The 16,805-nt window shown below is 48.4% G+C and overlaps 2 protein-coding genes across 3 annotated transcripts; one reads left to right on the top strand and one right to left on the bottom strand.

Moving 5' to 3' along the window:
- Positions 1-5,146: 5,146 nt before the first annotated feature.
- sf3a2 (splicing factor 3a, subunit 2) lies at positions 5,147-11,118 on the bottom strand. Of its 2 annotated transcripts, none has more exons than XM_015365398.2 (9): positions 11,029-11,118; positions 9,611-9,754; positions 8,694-8,956; positions 8,562-8,608; positions 7,850-7,959; positions 7,158-7,207; positions 6,324-6,464; positions 5,833-5,901; positions 5,147-5,680 (listed from the first exon to the last, which is right to left on the bottom strand). In XM_015365398.2, exons 3-9 carry the CDS (start codon positions 8,889-8,891, stop codon positions 5,354-5,356), a joined length of 942 nt encoding a protein of 313 aa, XP_015220884.1. In that variant the 5' UTR covers positions 8,892-8,956; positions 9,611-9,754; positions 11,029-11,118; the 3' UTR covers positions 5,147-5,353. The 2 variants fall into 2 exon arrangements, with proteins under 2 accessions (XP_015220884.1, XP_006640127.1); XM_006640064.3 differs by lacking the exon at positions 11,029-11,118 and adding an exon at positions 10,516-10,593.
- Positions 11,119-11,363: 245 nt separating this feature from the next.
- On the top strand, positions 11,364-16,284 carry plekhj1 (pleckstrin homology domain containing, family J member 1). The gene is made up of 6 exons (XM_069185948.1): positions 11,364-11,457; positions 12,784-12,851; positions 12,944-13,010; positions 13,452-13,542; positions 13,658-13,721; positions 13,984-16,284. The coding sequence occupies exons 1-6, from the start codon at positions 11,364-11,366 to the stop codon at positions 14,065-14,067; spliced, it is 468 nt and encodes a 155-aa protein (XP_069042049.1). The 3' UTR covers positions 14,068-16,284.
- Positions 16,285-16,805: the final 521 nt, after the last annotated feature.

The following is a 16,805-nucleotide window of genomic DNA, read 5'->3' as shown; positions in this document are numbered from 1 at the left end:
CAGTCCCACGACCCCTCTGGCTGGCTGGCAGCTCGCTGAACTCCTCCTCTGATCACAGCATCACCCCCCAGTTCATGCTATACCCTCTCTAGCACCGCATGAGTGTGTTGGTCCCCTGGGCTGTCTCTTCCAGTACCTTTTGGGATCCTGAACACGTGATCAAATCTCCCCATCTCTATACTCTGTCCAGGCCTGAACGGACTCTGTTCTCTTCACCTGTTCACCAGCCTTCAATCCAAGTGATGTGCCTGGCCACGGGTTCTTGTATATGACTGTACATCAAGAGAAAAGGTTCTCTTTTCCATTATATAATTAATAATAATAATAATAATAATAATAATAATAATAATAATAATAATAATAATAATAATAATTGCTTACACTTATAGAGCACTTTTCTGGACATTCCACTCAAAGCACTTTACAGGTCATGGGGATCCCCTCCACCACCAGCAGTGTGTACCCCCACCTGGATGATGCACCAGTCCGCTCCCCACACACCAGCTCTCAGTGATGAAGCAGAGTGATGAAGCCAGTTCATAGAGGGGGATTATTAGGAGGCCATGATTGGTAAGGGCTAATTGGGAAATTTGGACAGGACCGGGGTAACACCCCTACTCTTTTTGAGAAACGCCCTGGGATTTTTAATGACCACAGAGTCAGGACCTCAGTTTTATGTCTCATCCGAAGGAAGGCACCTTTTTACAGTACAGTGTCCCCGTCACTATACTGGGGCATTAGGACCCACACAGACTGCAGGGTGAGCGCCCCCTACTGGCCCCACTAACATCTCTTCCAGCAGCAGCCTTAGTTTTTCCCAGGAGTCTCCCCTCCAGGTACTGGCCAGGCTCACACCTGCTGGGCTTCAGTGGGCGGCCAGTTGTGAGTTGCAGGGTGATATGGCTGCTGACATGTAAACTTCATTCACAATATGAATCCACAGTCCAGATGTTGAAAGTTCTTTTAAATCCATTTACTCGTGATTGCCGTTTTGACTGTGAGCTAGATTAATTCCCAGTATGTATTGGTCTTGTGGTATAACGTGATCAAAGGAATTTCCACATAACTGAGAATTCAAAAGGTATAACTGAGCTTACTGTCTTGTGTATATGAACTGCCATTAACACTGTATCCACAGGCAGCTCCAGGATATGTGTGAAGGATGTGCTATCTGCTCTCCGCATAACCTCCAGAGCTGTGAACAGGATCCCTTTTGTTTTGCTTGTAACTGATGAAGAAACAAACCAGGTTTTTCCAGCAGACGTTTTTCCAAGTTTGTGAACCCGTGGAGCTCTGAAATCTACATGCACTCATCCACTGATCAGCAGATAACCTGTCCTCATTTCTTTTTCTCCCATCTTATTTTAATATTTTCCACCGAGTCCTTTTTTCATCTCCTCAACATCAGGGCATAACTTTGAAATGATTTTTTTTTTTCTCATTACTGTGTTGGCAAACAGCTCTAAAAAAATCTAAATAAAATAGTGACCTTGTTTCGTACTTTGTTTTCAGGCAGAAATGCCTACGTTGAAGAAGTCTGGTTTTTCACTGTTATATTGGTGTGATCATTTTTCAAAGCTCATCCTGGTGCATAATGCTGTAACCCCTCTGGTTGTCCATGACTTCTCACAAGGAAAACTGAGATGTAAACTATCCATCCATCTTAATACCTTCATCTCTCTCTCTTATCTATAGGTTTTTATAACCTTCAGCCATATCATAATTGATGCAACTATCCAGGGTACACACAGTTTCTGCTAATAATTTATGTCCCAGGACTGTTTGTATTTGAAATTTGTCTACAAGCAATCAATCTCCTTCAATTTGGAATTACACTCTTGATCACACAGATATTTAAGACCTTAATTGCCAGTTTAACTTAAATTTTCCTTTTAGTTCATAACCTTATTAGAAAATAGAACTTGTTTTTTTCTATATTTAGTTTATCCCCAGATATATGACCAGAATATCCAGAAGCCCCCATAAGAGATTCTGCAGGTTGATCAAAATATAAGAGGACATCATATAGCCCAGTCATATGTTCTTGTCCATAGATTTCTATCCTGGGTTTTGTCTGAACACAGAGAAACGGCCTCTGTTTTTAGATCACCGCTGTGTTTCATGATATGTAGAGCACGCCAAAAAATTGTTTTGTGTTTGTCGGTCCTGAATATAACAGGTCTAAATTTATAAATCGAGCTCAAATGTTCCCCCACTCTTTTGGGTGTGATTGGAACATAGCTCCAACAGCCCACACTCAGAAGGGAGACAGGGTGTCAAGACCCCATCTAATCCATTCCTCCCCTTCCTTGGCTGAAACGGAAATAAGCGCTTCTCTTCAGCCGGGGGAAGATCTCTTCCTCACACTATCCAATTGTCATCAGGCAGATGTAGAGGAGCTGACTGCTCTCTTTGTATCTTATCAAATTGATAATCTGTCCCAGGCGATGTGTTAGATTTAAGGTTAGAGATAGGATTATGTATTTCCTCACTATGTGTTACTTCAATTAATATATTCTTATGGTCAGTATTTAGAACAGGTAGAAAAGAGGTAACATTCTGTTCAATTTAAATTACAGTTAAATTAAATACATTTTTTTAAAAAAAATATTCAACAAAGGTTGCTGGTCTTTCCTTAATTGATAAGGCAAATGCCTTCCCGCTGGAACAAGAATTGTATTCATTTTGGATGTGGCTTGTCCTTTAGTCTTCTTGCTCATATTTTCATCGGCTCCCAATTCATATTAGTTTTGCGACAGCAACTTAATAATAAATAATAATAATAATAATAATAATAATAATAATAATAATAATAATAATTCCTCACACTTCTATAGCACTTTTCTGGACACTCCACTCAAAGCGCTTTACAGATCATGGGGATCCCCTCCACCACCACCAGTGTGCAGCCCCACCTGGATGATGCGCCAGTCTGCTCCCCACACACCAGCTCTCAGTGGGGAGGAGAGCAGAGTGATGAAGCCAGTTCAGAGATGGGGATTATTAGGAGGCCGTGATTGGTAAGGACCAATGGGAAATTTGGCCAGGTAACACCCCTACTCTTTTCAAGAAACGCCCCATGATTTTTAATGACCACAGAGAGTCAGGACCTCGGTTTTACAACTTGAATTTTGTTTTGGCTTTGACGGCTTGCAGATTAGTTATTTCTGCTCTAATTTTTAATAAATTCTTTATAGTTTTTTAGCAGGTCTTTTTAATAATCTTGTTCAATATATTTTAATCCAGGTTGCCGTTTTCTCAAATTGAGACGCTCCCCCTCCAAGTCCTGCATTTATTGCACCCCATCATATTGCCTGGGACGCCTCCTCTGTATCGTAGTTTTGCAAAAATAATTCAATTTTTCTGTTTAATTTGCTCTTTGATATTAATGTTATTGAAAGCAGCATAGTTCATCTTCCAGAAACTGTGGTATTTCTTTTTAATTCTAGTCTTAAATTAACTGGTGCATGGTGAGATTTATCAATTATTTCAATTTCACAATCCCTCACTCATTTATAGTCTTTTCTCTTCACAAGGAGCTCGTGTCCTCTATGTGTGCAGTCCCTCCCTGTCGGACCCTGGTCTCTCCACACATCTTACACGCCTGGGTGTCCAGATGAGACACAAGATGTTTATTACATCTACTTTCTGCGGCTTCTCATTATAAATGTAAAGGCTATCCAGATTTGAGTTCAGACAAAGATTAAAATGCCCTCCTGAAATGAGCAACCCAATTATTGCTGTCAAAAAACAAAAACCTCAGTTGCTGATACTTCATAAAATTAAAGCCGAGTAAATAAGCAATCTTCTATTAACCTTTAAAATAAATGGACCTTCTGGGCCTTTACGCATCTATGATAAATAAATAGAGACTTCACAGCAGTCAGAACCTGTAACACAACGCCCCTTTCACAACTTGCTTGCTCAAGGACAGGCAGCGCTTGATCAAGTCGCTCGCTGTCGGAGAGATGAGCCCCAAGTGGGAGTACGACTTGTGCCCTGTCTTTTCGATTGAGTCTAATTAAAGTTTTGACTTCTGGAGTTCACTTCTGTTAAAAGAGCTCACTTTACGGTCTTATGACGCCATGTTTGTTCAGAATAACGGTGCAGGCGTGTCAATTACGATCGCTACACTCGGTTCGTTTGATTAATTGTACGAGGCCTTTCAGGGTATCAAAAATGAAATTATGGAAATTCACATCTATAGTTCAGACATCGCCGCGGTCAAAGAGAAAAGGTATATGAACACCAACATCGCTCTATATGCATTTACAGATGTAGGGCTAAAAAGAGGAGCGAGGTGCCACCAGTTTAACCCACGGGAGTTGGTTTAAATCCCAGTCACCTGCCAGGCGAGACAATGGAAAGCTGGGGTCTGGTTTTGCTGGGGTGTCGGGTTCTGTGCGGCTCGATTCTCGAAGCGGTCCGCCGGGTACCGTGTCCGACTCCCTCCTCGGGGGCCTCTCCTGTTCCGGTGGTCAAGCACAGCTGCACCCCCGGAGTCTGGGTACACGTTGTTTCCCCCTTTTGGCCGAGCTTGTTTTCCCAGCAACTCCAGGGTTGTATAGTGATTCAGGACACCAACACTATATATGAATAATTCCAGTGGGGGGTCAGAGCTTAACCTTACAATGAGGTTTGACATCATTTATAAGAAAAAAGGAGTGACTGGTCATCCAATTTCCCTGGGTGAAAAAGTTAACATCCCCCTTTTGCTCAGTCAATGCAATTAAAGGGATCACGAAGGCCAGCTGTGTACATAATTAAGCAATCAGGGCCTAACGAGCTCTGGCAGCACCTTGGCCATTGTGCCACACAGCTTAGAGAGGCCTGGTCACGGAGGGGGGGGCTCGGAGCAGTGTCCGAATATGGGGCTCACCCACACTCCTGAGGAGTCTCGGGCACCCCAGCCTCTGGGCAACTCCGAGCCAGGGACAGAGGCACAAGTCTGACCACCTGCCACACAGACCCCGGACCCGGCGGTCAGCCACACGCACCTGGACACCAATTAGAGGGGAAAATAACCCGGTGTGCGATGCAGGAGCGCCTGGAAGGACTTTCATACGAGTCCCCACATCTCAATCAACACAACTGCAGAGGTGAGTCCCTGCCTTGTGGGAACTAGGAACAGGCTCTCACAGCTTGGAAGTTTTTTCTAAAAAAAAATTTATTCTGGGGAAATAAAAACGAGAGACGAGGGCAAACGGCCCCGCAGGCCAGTTCCAGACGCAGGACAGAGGAGGAGTGTGGTCAAGGGGCCGCAGTGAACAGGGCTGGTGTGGAAAACACAGAGGGATGTGGGGTGGGAGTGCAGGGTGGGGGCAGGGAGAGGATCCGGGGGGAGAGGGAGGCACTATGGGGCACTTGGCGGAGGTGGGGGCAGACCCCCGGGGCCTTCGGCTGGCAGGGGAGGCCGCAGGAGGGGGGGCATGGGCGCAGGAGGGGGGATGCCTGGGGCAGGAGGCAGCTGGGGGGGCATTTGAGGGGGAGCAGGTGCACCGGGGGGCAGGGGGGGCATGGGCATCCCTCCCGGTGGAGGGGGGGGCATGGGTTCGCTGGGCGGGGGCCGGGGAGGCATCCCTCCCATCAGGGGAGGGGGTCTCTTCACTCCCATCGGGGGCACCGGGCCATTGGAAGGGGGCAGAATCTTCTCCATCTTGAAGTGGAACTGCAGGAAGAACTGGAGACAGAGAGAGACACAGGCGGTTAATACAGACACTGGGCACAGCCAGACCACCAGAGCTACTGCCCTGATGTCCCATTAAAACATTAAAACCCAGTCTTAAACATTACTCTGCCTTTAGGTCCACCTGCCAGGTGCGTGTCCCTTACCTGCTTGGTCTCTCTGTTCCAGTGTGTCCAGAAACGGTTCTCGCCCTTGTCTATCTCCCTGCTGGGCACCTGAGGGCAAATCAGATCAGTTTGATTAACTGGGGACCAACCCGAGTCTCCTTCTCAGGCCTCTCCTCAGCAACCAGGGGCAAACAAGTGTAAAAACCACCGAAAACACTTTTATCCTTCACCAAGTGAGTGAAATATGTAGGTGAGAAGGTCAAGGCTGGGACAAAAGCTCGGGCTGCAGGCTGTTCTTTGTAAGCCAACACAACAAGCAGAAACAAGCGATTTCTGTCAGGTTACATTACTTTTTAAAAAGAACGTAGAAAGAGACAAGACAAGGAGCATAATGGCTTTTATGCTACTAAAGTTAATTGCTCCCCAAGACCGTATATCTCCTAAATCCCTAAACCCAGAACTGGAACTTTCCGGAGTCTCAATGACCACTCATCAATGACCCGTCCAACGCCCGTCCCCCCCCCGCACACCTTGAAGGCGATCGTCTCGTAGGGCTCGGCAGCCAGGAGCAGGTACTGCCAGCGCCGGTCAGGGGGCTCGATTCGCTGCTCATACGCCGACATGAACCGGTGACGAGGGGCGATGCCTTCTGCGATCTCGGGGTAATCGATCTGGGGAGACAGGGAGCTCACAGTGTGTCTGCTGTATCACTCCTGCACTGAGGGGTCAGTGTCTCTGCTGTATCACTCCTGCGCTGAGGGGTCAGTGTCTCTGCTGTATCACTCCTGCGCTGAGGGGTCAGTGTGTCTGCTGTATCACTCCTGCGCTGAGGGGTCAGTGTCTCTGCTGTATCACTCCTGCGCTGAGGGGTCAGTGTCTCTGCTGTATCACTCCTGCGCTGAGGGGTCAGTGTCTCTGCTGTATCACTCCTGCGCTGAGGGGTCAGTGTCTCTGCTGTATCACTCCTGCGCTGAGGGGTCAGTGTCTCTGCTGTATCACTCCTGCGCTGAGGGGTCAGTGTCTCTGCTGTATCACTCCTGCGCTGAGGGGTCAGTGTCTCTGCTGTATCACTCCTGCGCTGAGGGGTCAGTGTCTCTGCTGTATCACTCCTGCGCTGAGGGGTCAGTGTCTCTGCTGTATCACTCCTGCGCTGAGGGGTCAGTGTCTCTGCTGTATCACTCCTGCGCTGAGGGGTCAGTGTGTCTGCTGTATCACTCCTGCACTGAGGGGTCAGCAGAGACTGGGGTGTACCACTCCTGCGCTGAGGGGTCAGCAGAGACTCTGGAGAGTACACTATATACCATTCCTGCTCTTAGGGATGCAGGTGGATAAACAGAGCTGAGAGTTGGTCTGTTCAATCCTACCTGGAAAAGGAGACTCTGTTGACCAGTCTCTGGGTCCCTCTGTTTTGTCACTGTAGGGAAAGAATATTTAGTTTCCATTATTAATTAAAAACATAAGAAAATAAGCATTTTAGAGACTCAGTGGTATGCAACATGCAGATTCTGTGCTAATATTCATCCTCTAAGCCTTACAGAAGGTATTCTCACTCTTCTTAAATCTTGACAGTGAAATATTTAGAGCTATGTCATTTTTACATTAAGAATTTATTGCAAAAAAAGAAGAAGAATTGTTTTGTACCCTTTTCTAGAGTGACAGCATTGAATCTCTTACCAAAATGCAAAGCATCAGCAGAAGGAGAAGGCTGAAAATTAATCTTTTCTGTTGGGCTTTATTTTGCTATTCATTATAAGGCTTATTTGACATCTCTACCAATATTTCTGGTCATAATTTTAAAGTAAGGGATTAGTAAAACATTTTTGGGGATCTCAAGAGGCCTGACTTCTCACACCAGCTGTACCCCAACCCAAAAACTCTCTGATGACAAGCAGTAACACCCCACTCAGTAAGGGGAAATTCCAGTTTGACACTTTCTTCAGGAGAATTATGGGGACCCCCTCCTTTGGCAAACTGCATCTGCTTCGCCTGCACGGACAGATCCACTGGGTCGGGAGTCTCCAGACCCGGAGGCAGGGGATGCTGGGCTATGCCTCACCTTTGTATCCCGGCCTCCCGATCTTCACAAACTTCTTCACCTCTACCTTCACCTTCTCCGGCGCGGGCTGGGCTGGGGCCTCCTTCGCCTCCTTGGCTGCTCGTCTCGCACTGAGATCGAGAGGCAGGGCCAGAGAGACAGGGTCACCCACAGGCAGAGAGCCAGACAGGGTCGCCCACAGGCAGATACAGGCAGGGCCAGAGAGACAGGGTCACCCACAGCCAGAGAGACAGGGTCACCCACAGGCAGGGCCAGAGAGACAGGGTCACCCACAAGTAGATACAGGCAGGGCCAGAGAGACAGGGTCACCCACAGGCAGGGCCAGAGAGACAGGGTCACCCACAGGCAGGGCCAGAGAGACAGGGTCACCCACAGGCAGAGAGACAGGGTCACCCACAGGCAGGGCCAGAGAGACAGGGTGACCCACAGCAGATACAGGCAGGGCCAGAGAGACATGATCACTCAGACAAAAAGGCAGAGACAGAGAGACGCACAGGCAAGTAAACAGACAGTGAGCCAAGCCGACACTCACACTAACACAGGTCAGAGAGACAGACAGGTCAGAGCAGGGTCTGCAGGACACAGGCACGCAGACGTACAGACGCAGGCAGACAGCAGCCGAGACGGGTCAGAGTGAAAGAGACGGGCTGAAGGAGACGGACGCTTTGACAGCTCCACACACACACAACCAAAGAACATGAGCTCCACTCACAGGTTGGTCTGATGCTTCTTCCCTTGCGTGTGCGCCAGGTAGCTACCCTGAAAAACAAAGCACAGCGAGGCAGCGGCGTTAACCCCAGGCCGGGACAGCGGGGGGCGCTGTGCTCGCAGGTCGCCCGCTCACCTCGTTGTTGTGCAGCGTCAGGCACAGTTTGCACTCGTAGGAGCCCAGGTGGTTCTTCATGAAGTAGGGGTCCTTGTTGATGTCGATGGTCTCCAGGGCCAGCTGCCGCAGGCGCTCGCGCCGGTCCCGGTTGCTCTCCGACGCCGAGGCGACCCCCCCGCTCCCCGTCTTCCCCCCCGGCCGGTGCTGGAAATCCATCCTGGCGGGCGCGCGGGCTCAGGGACACGCTCTCTCTCGCTCGGCCGCGGGTAAAACACCGGGCCCTGGGGGGGTGGGGTGGGGGGAGACACTGGTCAGACTCTCACTGCTCCACCAGTCCAGCACCACCAACAACAACAACAACAACAACAACCCACCACACAGATGGGACCCCGCGGCGCCCCACTCAGGAAAAATAATAATCACTCATTGCACTTCTATAGCGCTTTTCTGGACACTCCACTCAAAGCGCTTTACAGGTCATGGGGATCCCCTCCACCACCACCAGTGTGTACCCCCACCTGGGTGATGCGCCAGTCCGCTCCCCACACACCAGCTCTCAGTGGGGAGGAGAGCAGAGTGATGAAGCCAGTTCAGAGAGGGGGATTATCAGGAGGCCATGATGGGTAAAGGCCAGGGGGGAATTTAGCCGGGACACTGGGGTAACATTTTTCTTTTTGAAAAATGTGATGGGATTTTTAATGACCACAGTCGGAACCTCGGTTTTACTTCTCATCTGAGGGATGCATTAGGGCCTACTTGTCCCACTAACACCTCTTCCAGCAGCAGCCTCAGCTTTCCCAGGAGTCTCCCCTCCAGGTACTGGCCAGGCTCACACCTGCTGGGCTCCAGTGGGGCTGCCAGCTGGGAGCCGCAGGGTGATATGGCTGCTGAAAAAAAAAAAGACACCTCCTGAAAAACGGACAAGGTGAACTCACAATAAACACGGCTGTGGGAAAACTTTCCCCACAACAGGGACCTCCGGCAGAGCTGGGGGCAGTTCCTCTGCTCGCTTTCCACAGCTCTCCACTGGCCACTGGCGCAGGACTGGAGGACGACAGACGATGACTTGACGATCGGGCCTATAAATACATTGAATTAAAGTTTAATCCACATTTACAGCAGCGTTTTAATCCGCGGTTAACGTTCAGGGCTCTGAACTTCAAAACAGAGGATCGTTGGAACCAGAGAACCAGCAGATGCTTATCTTATCACTAAGAAACTTCATAAGCTTCAGAAACCCGCGATTTAATGGTGAACTATCGGGGGTTTGAGAAGGAGCTGCACAGCCCCGCCAGAACACCAACAAGTAGTGATTAACGAGTAATTAATGGATAACGCAACTTAATACATCTGTAACGTACCGTAATTAATTAAAAACCGTGGACAAACAGTTTAAAGTCGATGCCTTTCTCACACTTAATCTAAAACATTACACGCAGACGTTTCGGTCACTGAATAATTTTTAAACCGGAAAGGTCACAAATAGTTACGTGAAGATCGAAGGGCGCTAATATTGATTACAGAGAGGATTTGTTAATATCTTATTTGTTAAAATGAAGTAATTTTATAATTCCTAAAACAAAGGTTACATTGTAAGAACACTCCCTTATTAGATAATTACAAATCTCACAGTGAAATGTTATTTTTAAAAAGTAACAACGAGGTGTCCCGAATCTAGAAACAAATTTATCTTAAAAGCTACCAAACTTAGCAAACCTTAAATAGCATGTACAAGCACCCAAACTATTCACATACATTTACAGTTGTAAAAATGTATTAATTTCATTTTTAAAACAAGTATTGTAGACATTATAAGTAACATTTCGAACGACTACCTTACCAACAACACACGCTTGTAACTTCCGGTCAAACAGTACATGCGCAGGGAAACCAAACTTTATTAACAATCTCTTCGCTGTGACATGACCAGTAATTCAAAATAACTCTTCATTTAATTTTGTTAATGCGGCATATTCGGACAATTTTTCAAATACAAAACCTGTCATTTCAGAAACTGTCCAGTTGTGTATGTTTTAAAAATAATTGCACCAAAAACGTGTTCAAGATCACATTTGTCACATGACATTTAAAATTGACTACATGTCCCAGAAATCCTGCCACGCAAACACGACCGTAGAAAGCGTTTGGCAATCTGGGATTTGTAGTTTTTTCTTAATGCGAATTAAGGACGGAGTGAATACAATAGCAATTGGTTTACACATTTATTAAGAATAAAAAAAGAGAAAAATAAGACTACGGCAGCCACTACGAAAAATTAGCCACGAGTGGACGAGACTATTAAGACGTAGTCTGTATTTTACTATGGCTGGTATTTAACGCGGAAAACCCTCACCGCTGACCACCGTTTCCGGGTGCGGAGCGCAGCTGTGTCGCAGGGGAGGGTCCGGTCCGGCGGTGGAAAACCGTGACCCCGGGGTCTGTCTGCCTGTGAGGCCGCTAGACTCGCAGGGCGGAGCGGTGGGCAGGTGTGAGAAGCTGCGGAGAGAAACGCGCAAGACCCCGTCGCCTGGTAACGCGAGTCCGGCTGTCCCGAGTGGGACAGGGATCGCCGAGATCCGGGTGGGTGTGTGCGTGCGTGTGGCAGCCGGAGCGGACGGCGGTCGCCGGTTTCCCGGGGCGATGCCAGGCCGGCGGTAGCGGCGCGGCGGCGGAGGAGGAGGAGGAGGAATGCGGTTTAACGAGAGGGAGCTGGTGTCGCTCAGCCGCCAGCCCTCCGAGAGGGCGGCCCAGCTGGGCATGCGAGGACCCAAGAGAGGCGACGGTACGGACGGGCACACGGGGCTCTCCCTCCCCTCCCTTCTCCCTGCCGCTCCACGCGTGTCTTTTCCGTGTCCACTTCCCTGTCTGTCTTCGTCTCCCTGCCCTGCTGTCGCCTGTCCTTATCCGTTAGGTCGCAGCTGTACTCATGAAACGGTGTTTGCTTATAACTGGGACTCGGCGCTCTGTCTCTTTCTGTCCTCTAACTGGACCGGTTTCACCTAACCGGACATGAGGCTCATTTCTACTAACCGGTGTGCTTCTTGTCTTCGCATTTGTTTTCCCAGCTAGACTGTTTAGTCTCTTTGTTTTATCTTACAAAAAAAAAAATCCAGGCTAAAACCGTAACCTTGCCGAGGGAAGGGTATGAAGATGGAAGGAATTACGATGTGTAAAATGTTTCCAGGAGGTCTGCAGCTCGGAGATGCTTTCTCAGAGTCTGCGGCCCCCCGAGATACACACCATTGTTTTCTCTTTCTGGCACAGAAAGGGAGCTATTTTTTAAGGAAGCGCCCGTCTGCTGTCTTATCGCAGTTATTTATAGCCGCTGCCCCCCCGTCTGGCCCTGTGGGAGAGGAACAGAAAAAGTGAGGGAGAAGAACAGAGACGGAGACGTGCTTTCTGCTGCCCTGATCAGACAGACAAACATCCTTCCCCACAGTGACTAATCTCAGCCCAGCATTCCCACACCTACCAGACCCAGAACAGCTCCCGATCCTGCTGGGGAGCCAATGCAATCGAGCTGCAGCCTGGTGTGTGTGTGTGTGACACACAGCGAGCCTGTGTCATATGTGAAATGGCCAAGCTGTTGTGTTAATTGTCATGTTTGGTGGCACTGTAACCCATCGGTTGTGCTAGTGAAGCTCGCTGGAATGGTGGACCAGCAGAAGGACAGGCCAGAGAGAGAGAGAAGGAGGAGGAGGAGGTCACAGTTGCCAGGGGAAACCGGTCTGGTCCAGTCCGCCTGGCTCCAGCCCGCGGGTCACATCTTGAGACATGGCCATGGACACCTAACTTGGCGATACTGGCGTTGGGCGACGCCCCTTGGTCACCTGTAAGAGCTAAGACCTTAGCCGGAGCCCAGCAAGCATCTTGCAGTAGAGGGACATTGCGCTGGTTCTGATCGGGATTCTCGGGTCCAGCCTGCTGGTTCTGGTTCTTGTTGCTCACGAGGTCGGGGCCCTGCTGGAGCCGGTCTCCTCCGATGAGCCGCGCGCTGTGGGGTCTGTGGGACGAGCTGTACCGTGCGAGTGCGGGGAGTGCTGCTCGGAGCAATGGCTGATCTCTCTCTCTCTCCCCCACCCCCCCCCCCCCCGTCTGTGTCCCACAGTCATGAAGAAGAGGCTGGTAAAGCTGGTGGTGAATTTCCTGTTCTACTTCCGCACAGATGAGGAAGAGGTAAGGGTGGGGGCGCAGGGGCGGGGGCACCCGGGGGAGACGGTGAGGGCTCGGTGTGACGGCTCTGTGTCCGACTGTCCATCTCTCTCCAGCCTCTGGGAGCCCTGCTGCTGGAACAGTGCCGGGTGGAGAGAGAAGACAGCCAGGCCTTCTCCATCAGTGAGTCTCGTGGGCGTTTGGGGCTCTGGGCCCGGATCCCATTCCAGTCCGGTCTGGTCCAATACACCCAGTTCATTCCAGTCTGGTCCAACACACACCAGTTTACTCTGGTCTTGTTCAATAGAACCCGGTCTATTCCAGTCTGCTCTGGTCCAGAACAACCCAGTCCATTCCAGTCTGGTCCAACACATTCCAGTCTGTTCTAGTCTGGCCCAATACCACCTAGTCTATTCCATTCCAGTCTGGTCCAGTACAACCCACTCCATTCCAGTCCAGGGCTCTGTGTACACTCTAGTGGAGTTGAGGGTTAAGTCCAGATCAAGACTGGTAAGACCTGTGCAGACCTGTAGTCCAGTCCAGTCCAGTCCAGTCCAGTCCAGTCCAGTCCAGTGCCTGGGCATTGTCTTCCTGATTGGGACCATTCCTCTCCGGTGTCCGCAGCCTTCCTGGACGAGTCGGAGCGGAAGTACCTGTTTGAGTGTGACTCTCAGGAGCAGTGCCAGGATTGGATGGACTCCATTATCCGAGCCAGGTCTGTCTGTCGATCCGTCCCGTTTGTCCCAGTGGGAGCTGTGGTGGGTTCTGAGAGTGTTCAGACTTCTTGGCGCATGTCTGTGTGATGTTTCCCTGTGTGGCGTCTCCCACAGCTATGAGTCCATGAGGAAGAGCCTGATCTTCTACCGCACCGAGATTCAGAGAATCACAGGGAAGGTGAGATACATCTGCTCAGTGCAGTGTTGATGTACTGGAGTGTCCAGTCAGTGTGTCTGTATTAACCCCTCTCTCTCAGTGCAGTGTTAATGTACTGGAGTGTCCAGTCAGTGTGTCTGTATTAACCCCTCTCTCTCAGTGCAGTGTTAATGTACTGGAGTGTCCAGTCAGTGTGTCTGTATTAGCCCCCCTCTCTCTCAGTGCAGTGTTAATGTACTCGAGTGTCCTGTCAGTCAGTCATTAAGCTCTATGTCTCTCCCAGGATCCCCTGGAGCAGTATGGGATATCGGATGAGGCTCGTTTCCAGGTTAACAGCTCCCTGAAAGCCAGCGACAAGGCGACCTAACAGCGGGGACACCACACCCCACCTCCCCTACAGCCACACGGGGCTGTTCTTCACACCTGCTACCCCACTGTAACCACACACCCGAGAGCACAGTTACCACGTCCACCCCACCGAGAGAGAACTGACCTTTCCAATCGTCTGCACTGTGAAGACCGCTTTCACAGGATCTTTCTGAGAGACCTGGGTCACGAAAGCAAAAATTGGATCAAATGTGCATGCTAAACATTTGTCTGAATTGAAGTTGAAGTTGGCAATTGGGTCTTGATCCTGAAAGCCTTGTTATATAATCTTCTAGTGCTTCTGCACTGGACTTGATGTATAAGATCACAACCTGTGTGCATGTTTTCTAAAATGTGATGCTCATTTCTGAGGTGTCTGGAATGAGGCTTCTGTACTCTGCCAGTGTTTTGTGGAGAGAGCAGTGGATTTCTAGGCTCTTACATGAGGCCTATGTCACTGTGATAGTTTGATATCTTTGCTTGAGGGGGGCCCTCTCTAAATAGTTTCAGTGTTTGGAGACAACCTGACGTTTTTAAGTCGGGTAACTACTTCCCTCTGAAAAAAAAACAAAACGCTTGTTTAAGTAGAGTTTGATTGCACCCAGATTTGCAGTTGTGTACATAAGTGCATACAAAGTCTATTTTTTTAAGCAAATTCTGTAGACATTTATTTTCTTTAGCATTTTCTTTCCAGGTACCTTTAAAATCTAAAAGGCTGTATTGATAAAGTGTCAGTATTTCTGTGCACATGTAACTCCTCTGGATGCAGCTGTTAATGTGTGTGGGTTTAGCGTGTTAGTTTTGTGTGAACTACGTTGTGTCCTGTTTCTAGAAAGGAGGAGGGAACTCCTTGGTTCTGAAATTCTGTTGTCATGCAAGATTTAGTTTTTAAATTGCCAATTTCTGGATGCAGCCATTCTTAACTGCTGTTTTGTTTAGTTTTTTGACCACTTATAAAAATAATTTAAGAACTCGGAGTGAAACCATGAAGGTTCTGGTTACAGTCTTTTAGGACCAGAGCTGGTTACACCTGCGTGACTTAAAGAAAATTAACTTTCTTAAGATGACCAGAAATATAACCGCAGCTACACCCTGCCTGTAAACAGGTGACTGAGGGGCCTCTTCAGACAAGCCTGGCCTGGCACCCTATGTCACAGGGCACCAGTAACTCAGGGCTGGGGCTGTAGGCGCTTGAGCTGACGTTCCTGTTTCACACCACGCTTGTCTTCTGTCAGTGCTGTATTTGATTTTAGGGCCAGGGCATTGGTTGATCCTAGTCACCTAGACTTGGTGTCTTGGGGGAAAAAAAACATCAAAAACCATCCAGTTAAAGGTGGTTTAAAAAAGAGCACCTTTATACCCTAGAGGTGTCTAATTAAAATTGAAGATGCGTCTATGGACCTGAACCTAAGACTTCAGATCACTGGCTGCCCTGCAGGTGCCCTGTTTGGCCTCTGTGCCGGAGGGTCTGATGGGCTGGCATGCCGCGCTGGGGACAGTGGACAGCGCATAGTGTCACATGTAGGACCCACAGCAGCGCTGGAGCCAAAAAAGTGTTTTGTTTCTGCTCTAACAAAACCTTAATGTTTATATGCAGTTACGATGCTGGATTTCAAGAGAGTGCGGGTTAACATGAATCTGTAATCAGGTGGAACCCATAGTCCTGGGCTACACACCCAAGTGGGTTAATGGATTTATGATAATTTCTGAAATCCATTTACCCACTCGTGGGTGTAGCCCAAGACCATTGGTTCCACCTGATTAGAGATTATTGTTAACCCACTATCTCTTATTTTGTAACTTTAATTTTGAGGTTTTTTACCCCCTCAGTGAGCTTGCAGAAAAGACAGTTAATTGCTAGCAACTACTTCTGCACACTGTATTGTTGTGGATTTGATAAGTTAACTTTGACTGATTGATATGGGCCATTTTCCACCCACCTAAAATGGATGTTGTATTGGAGACGGAGATCCAAAGTGCACTACAATAATAGCACAGTAGGCTGTAGTAAGTACAGAAGGTGGCCTTGACAAAGCCCATTTTTTTCTTTTTGCACCCATTTCCATCCAATTTCAGTGTTTAATTTTAGGATTGAAGCTACTTTAAAGATTACTGTAATTTTGTCTAGATGCTGTCAAAATCTTTAACGTTTGTTCGCGCTGGAGATCAGTGTCTTGCGAGTTTTGATGTGTTTTGATTAAATCCTATTTTACCGAGATCCATTTTGCTGTTGTTGATGGTTGTATGAAAATCCAGTTGTCTGGTGCCGTAGTAAATACAGGAAGTGGCTTGAACTGGCCACTGCCAGGGACTGCTGGGAGCAGAGCTCTTAAGGACAACAGGAGACAGAACAGCCTCTGCTGTACTTCTGCACTCTCTGATCAGTGAAAGGCTCTCGCTTTGGTTTGTAGGCACTGGGAGGGAGGTTAAACACTCATTCCTCTCAAGCCTCTTGTGTAAAATCTGCTTTTAGGAGAATCTGAATGTTTTGAGTGACACTTAAAAAAAAGTTAACTTTAAATGCGTGCCTGGTATCGCTCATTGTTCTGCTTTTTTTTATTAGGAACTTTCAAGCAGGCCAGATTAAATGCATAATATTTGTATAATTCAGCAGATGAAGTGCAATTAACTTGAGCTCAGAAGGACTGAGACCCAAAAGACAGCTCAAAGTTTCTCGAAGACTATATATCCAAGTGGTAGGAAAGCAACAAATTTTAAATTGTCTGAAATTAACTGGAA

The sequence above is a fragment of the Lepisosteus oculatus genome, chromosome 29 (genome assembly GCF_040954835.1).
Source record: "Lepisosteus oculatus isolate fLepOcu1 chromosome 29, fLepOcu1.hap2, whole genome shotgun sequence".
Taxonomy (NCBI): domain Eukaryota; kingdom Metazoa; phylum Chordata; class Actinopteri; order Semionotiformes; family Lepisosteidae; genus Lepisosteus; species Lepisosteus oculatus.
This window is presented reverse-complemented; position numbering and strand designations above follow the sequence as displayed.

Coding starts and splice junctions, on each gene's coding strand:
- sf3a2 (XM_015365398.2), bottom strand. CDS start 8,891: ATGGATTTCCAGCACCGGCCGGGGGGGAAGACGGGGAGCGGGGGGGTC. Junction 8,609..8,693: donor TGACGCTGCACAACAACGAG/GTGAGCGGGCGA, acceptor TTTGTTTTTCAG/GGTAGCTACCTGGCGCACAC. Junction 5,681..5,832: donor GGAACAGAGAGACCAAGCAG/GTAAGGGACACG, acceptor CTCTGTCTCCAG/TTCTTCCTGCAGTTCCACTT.
- plekhj1 (XM_069185948.1), top strand. CDS start 11,364: ATGCGGTTTAACGAGAGGGAGCTGGTGTCGCTCAGCCGCCAGCCCTCC. Junction 11,458..12,783: donor AGGACCCAAGAGAGGCGACG/GTACGGACGGGC, acceptor TGTGTCCCACAG/TCATGAAGAAGAGGCTGGTA. Junction 12,852..12,943: donor TCCGCACAGATGAGGAAGAG/GTAAGGGTGGGG, acceptor ATCTCTCTCCAG/CCTCTGGGAGCCCTGCTGCT.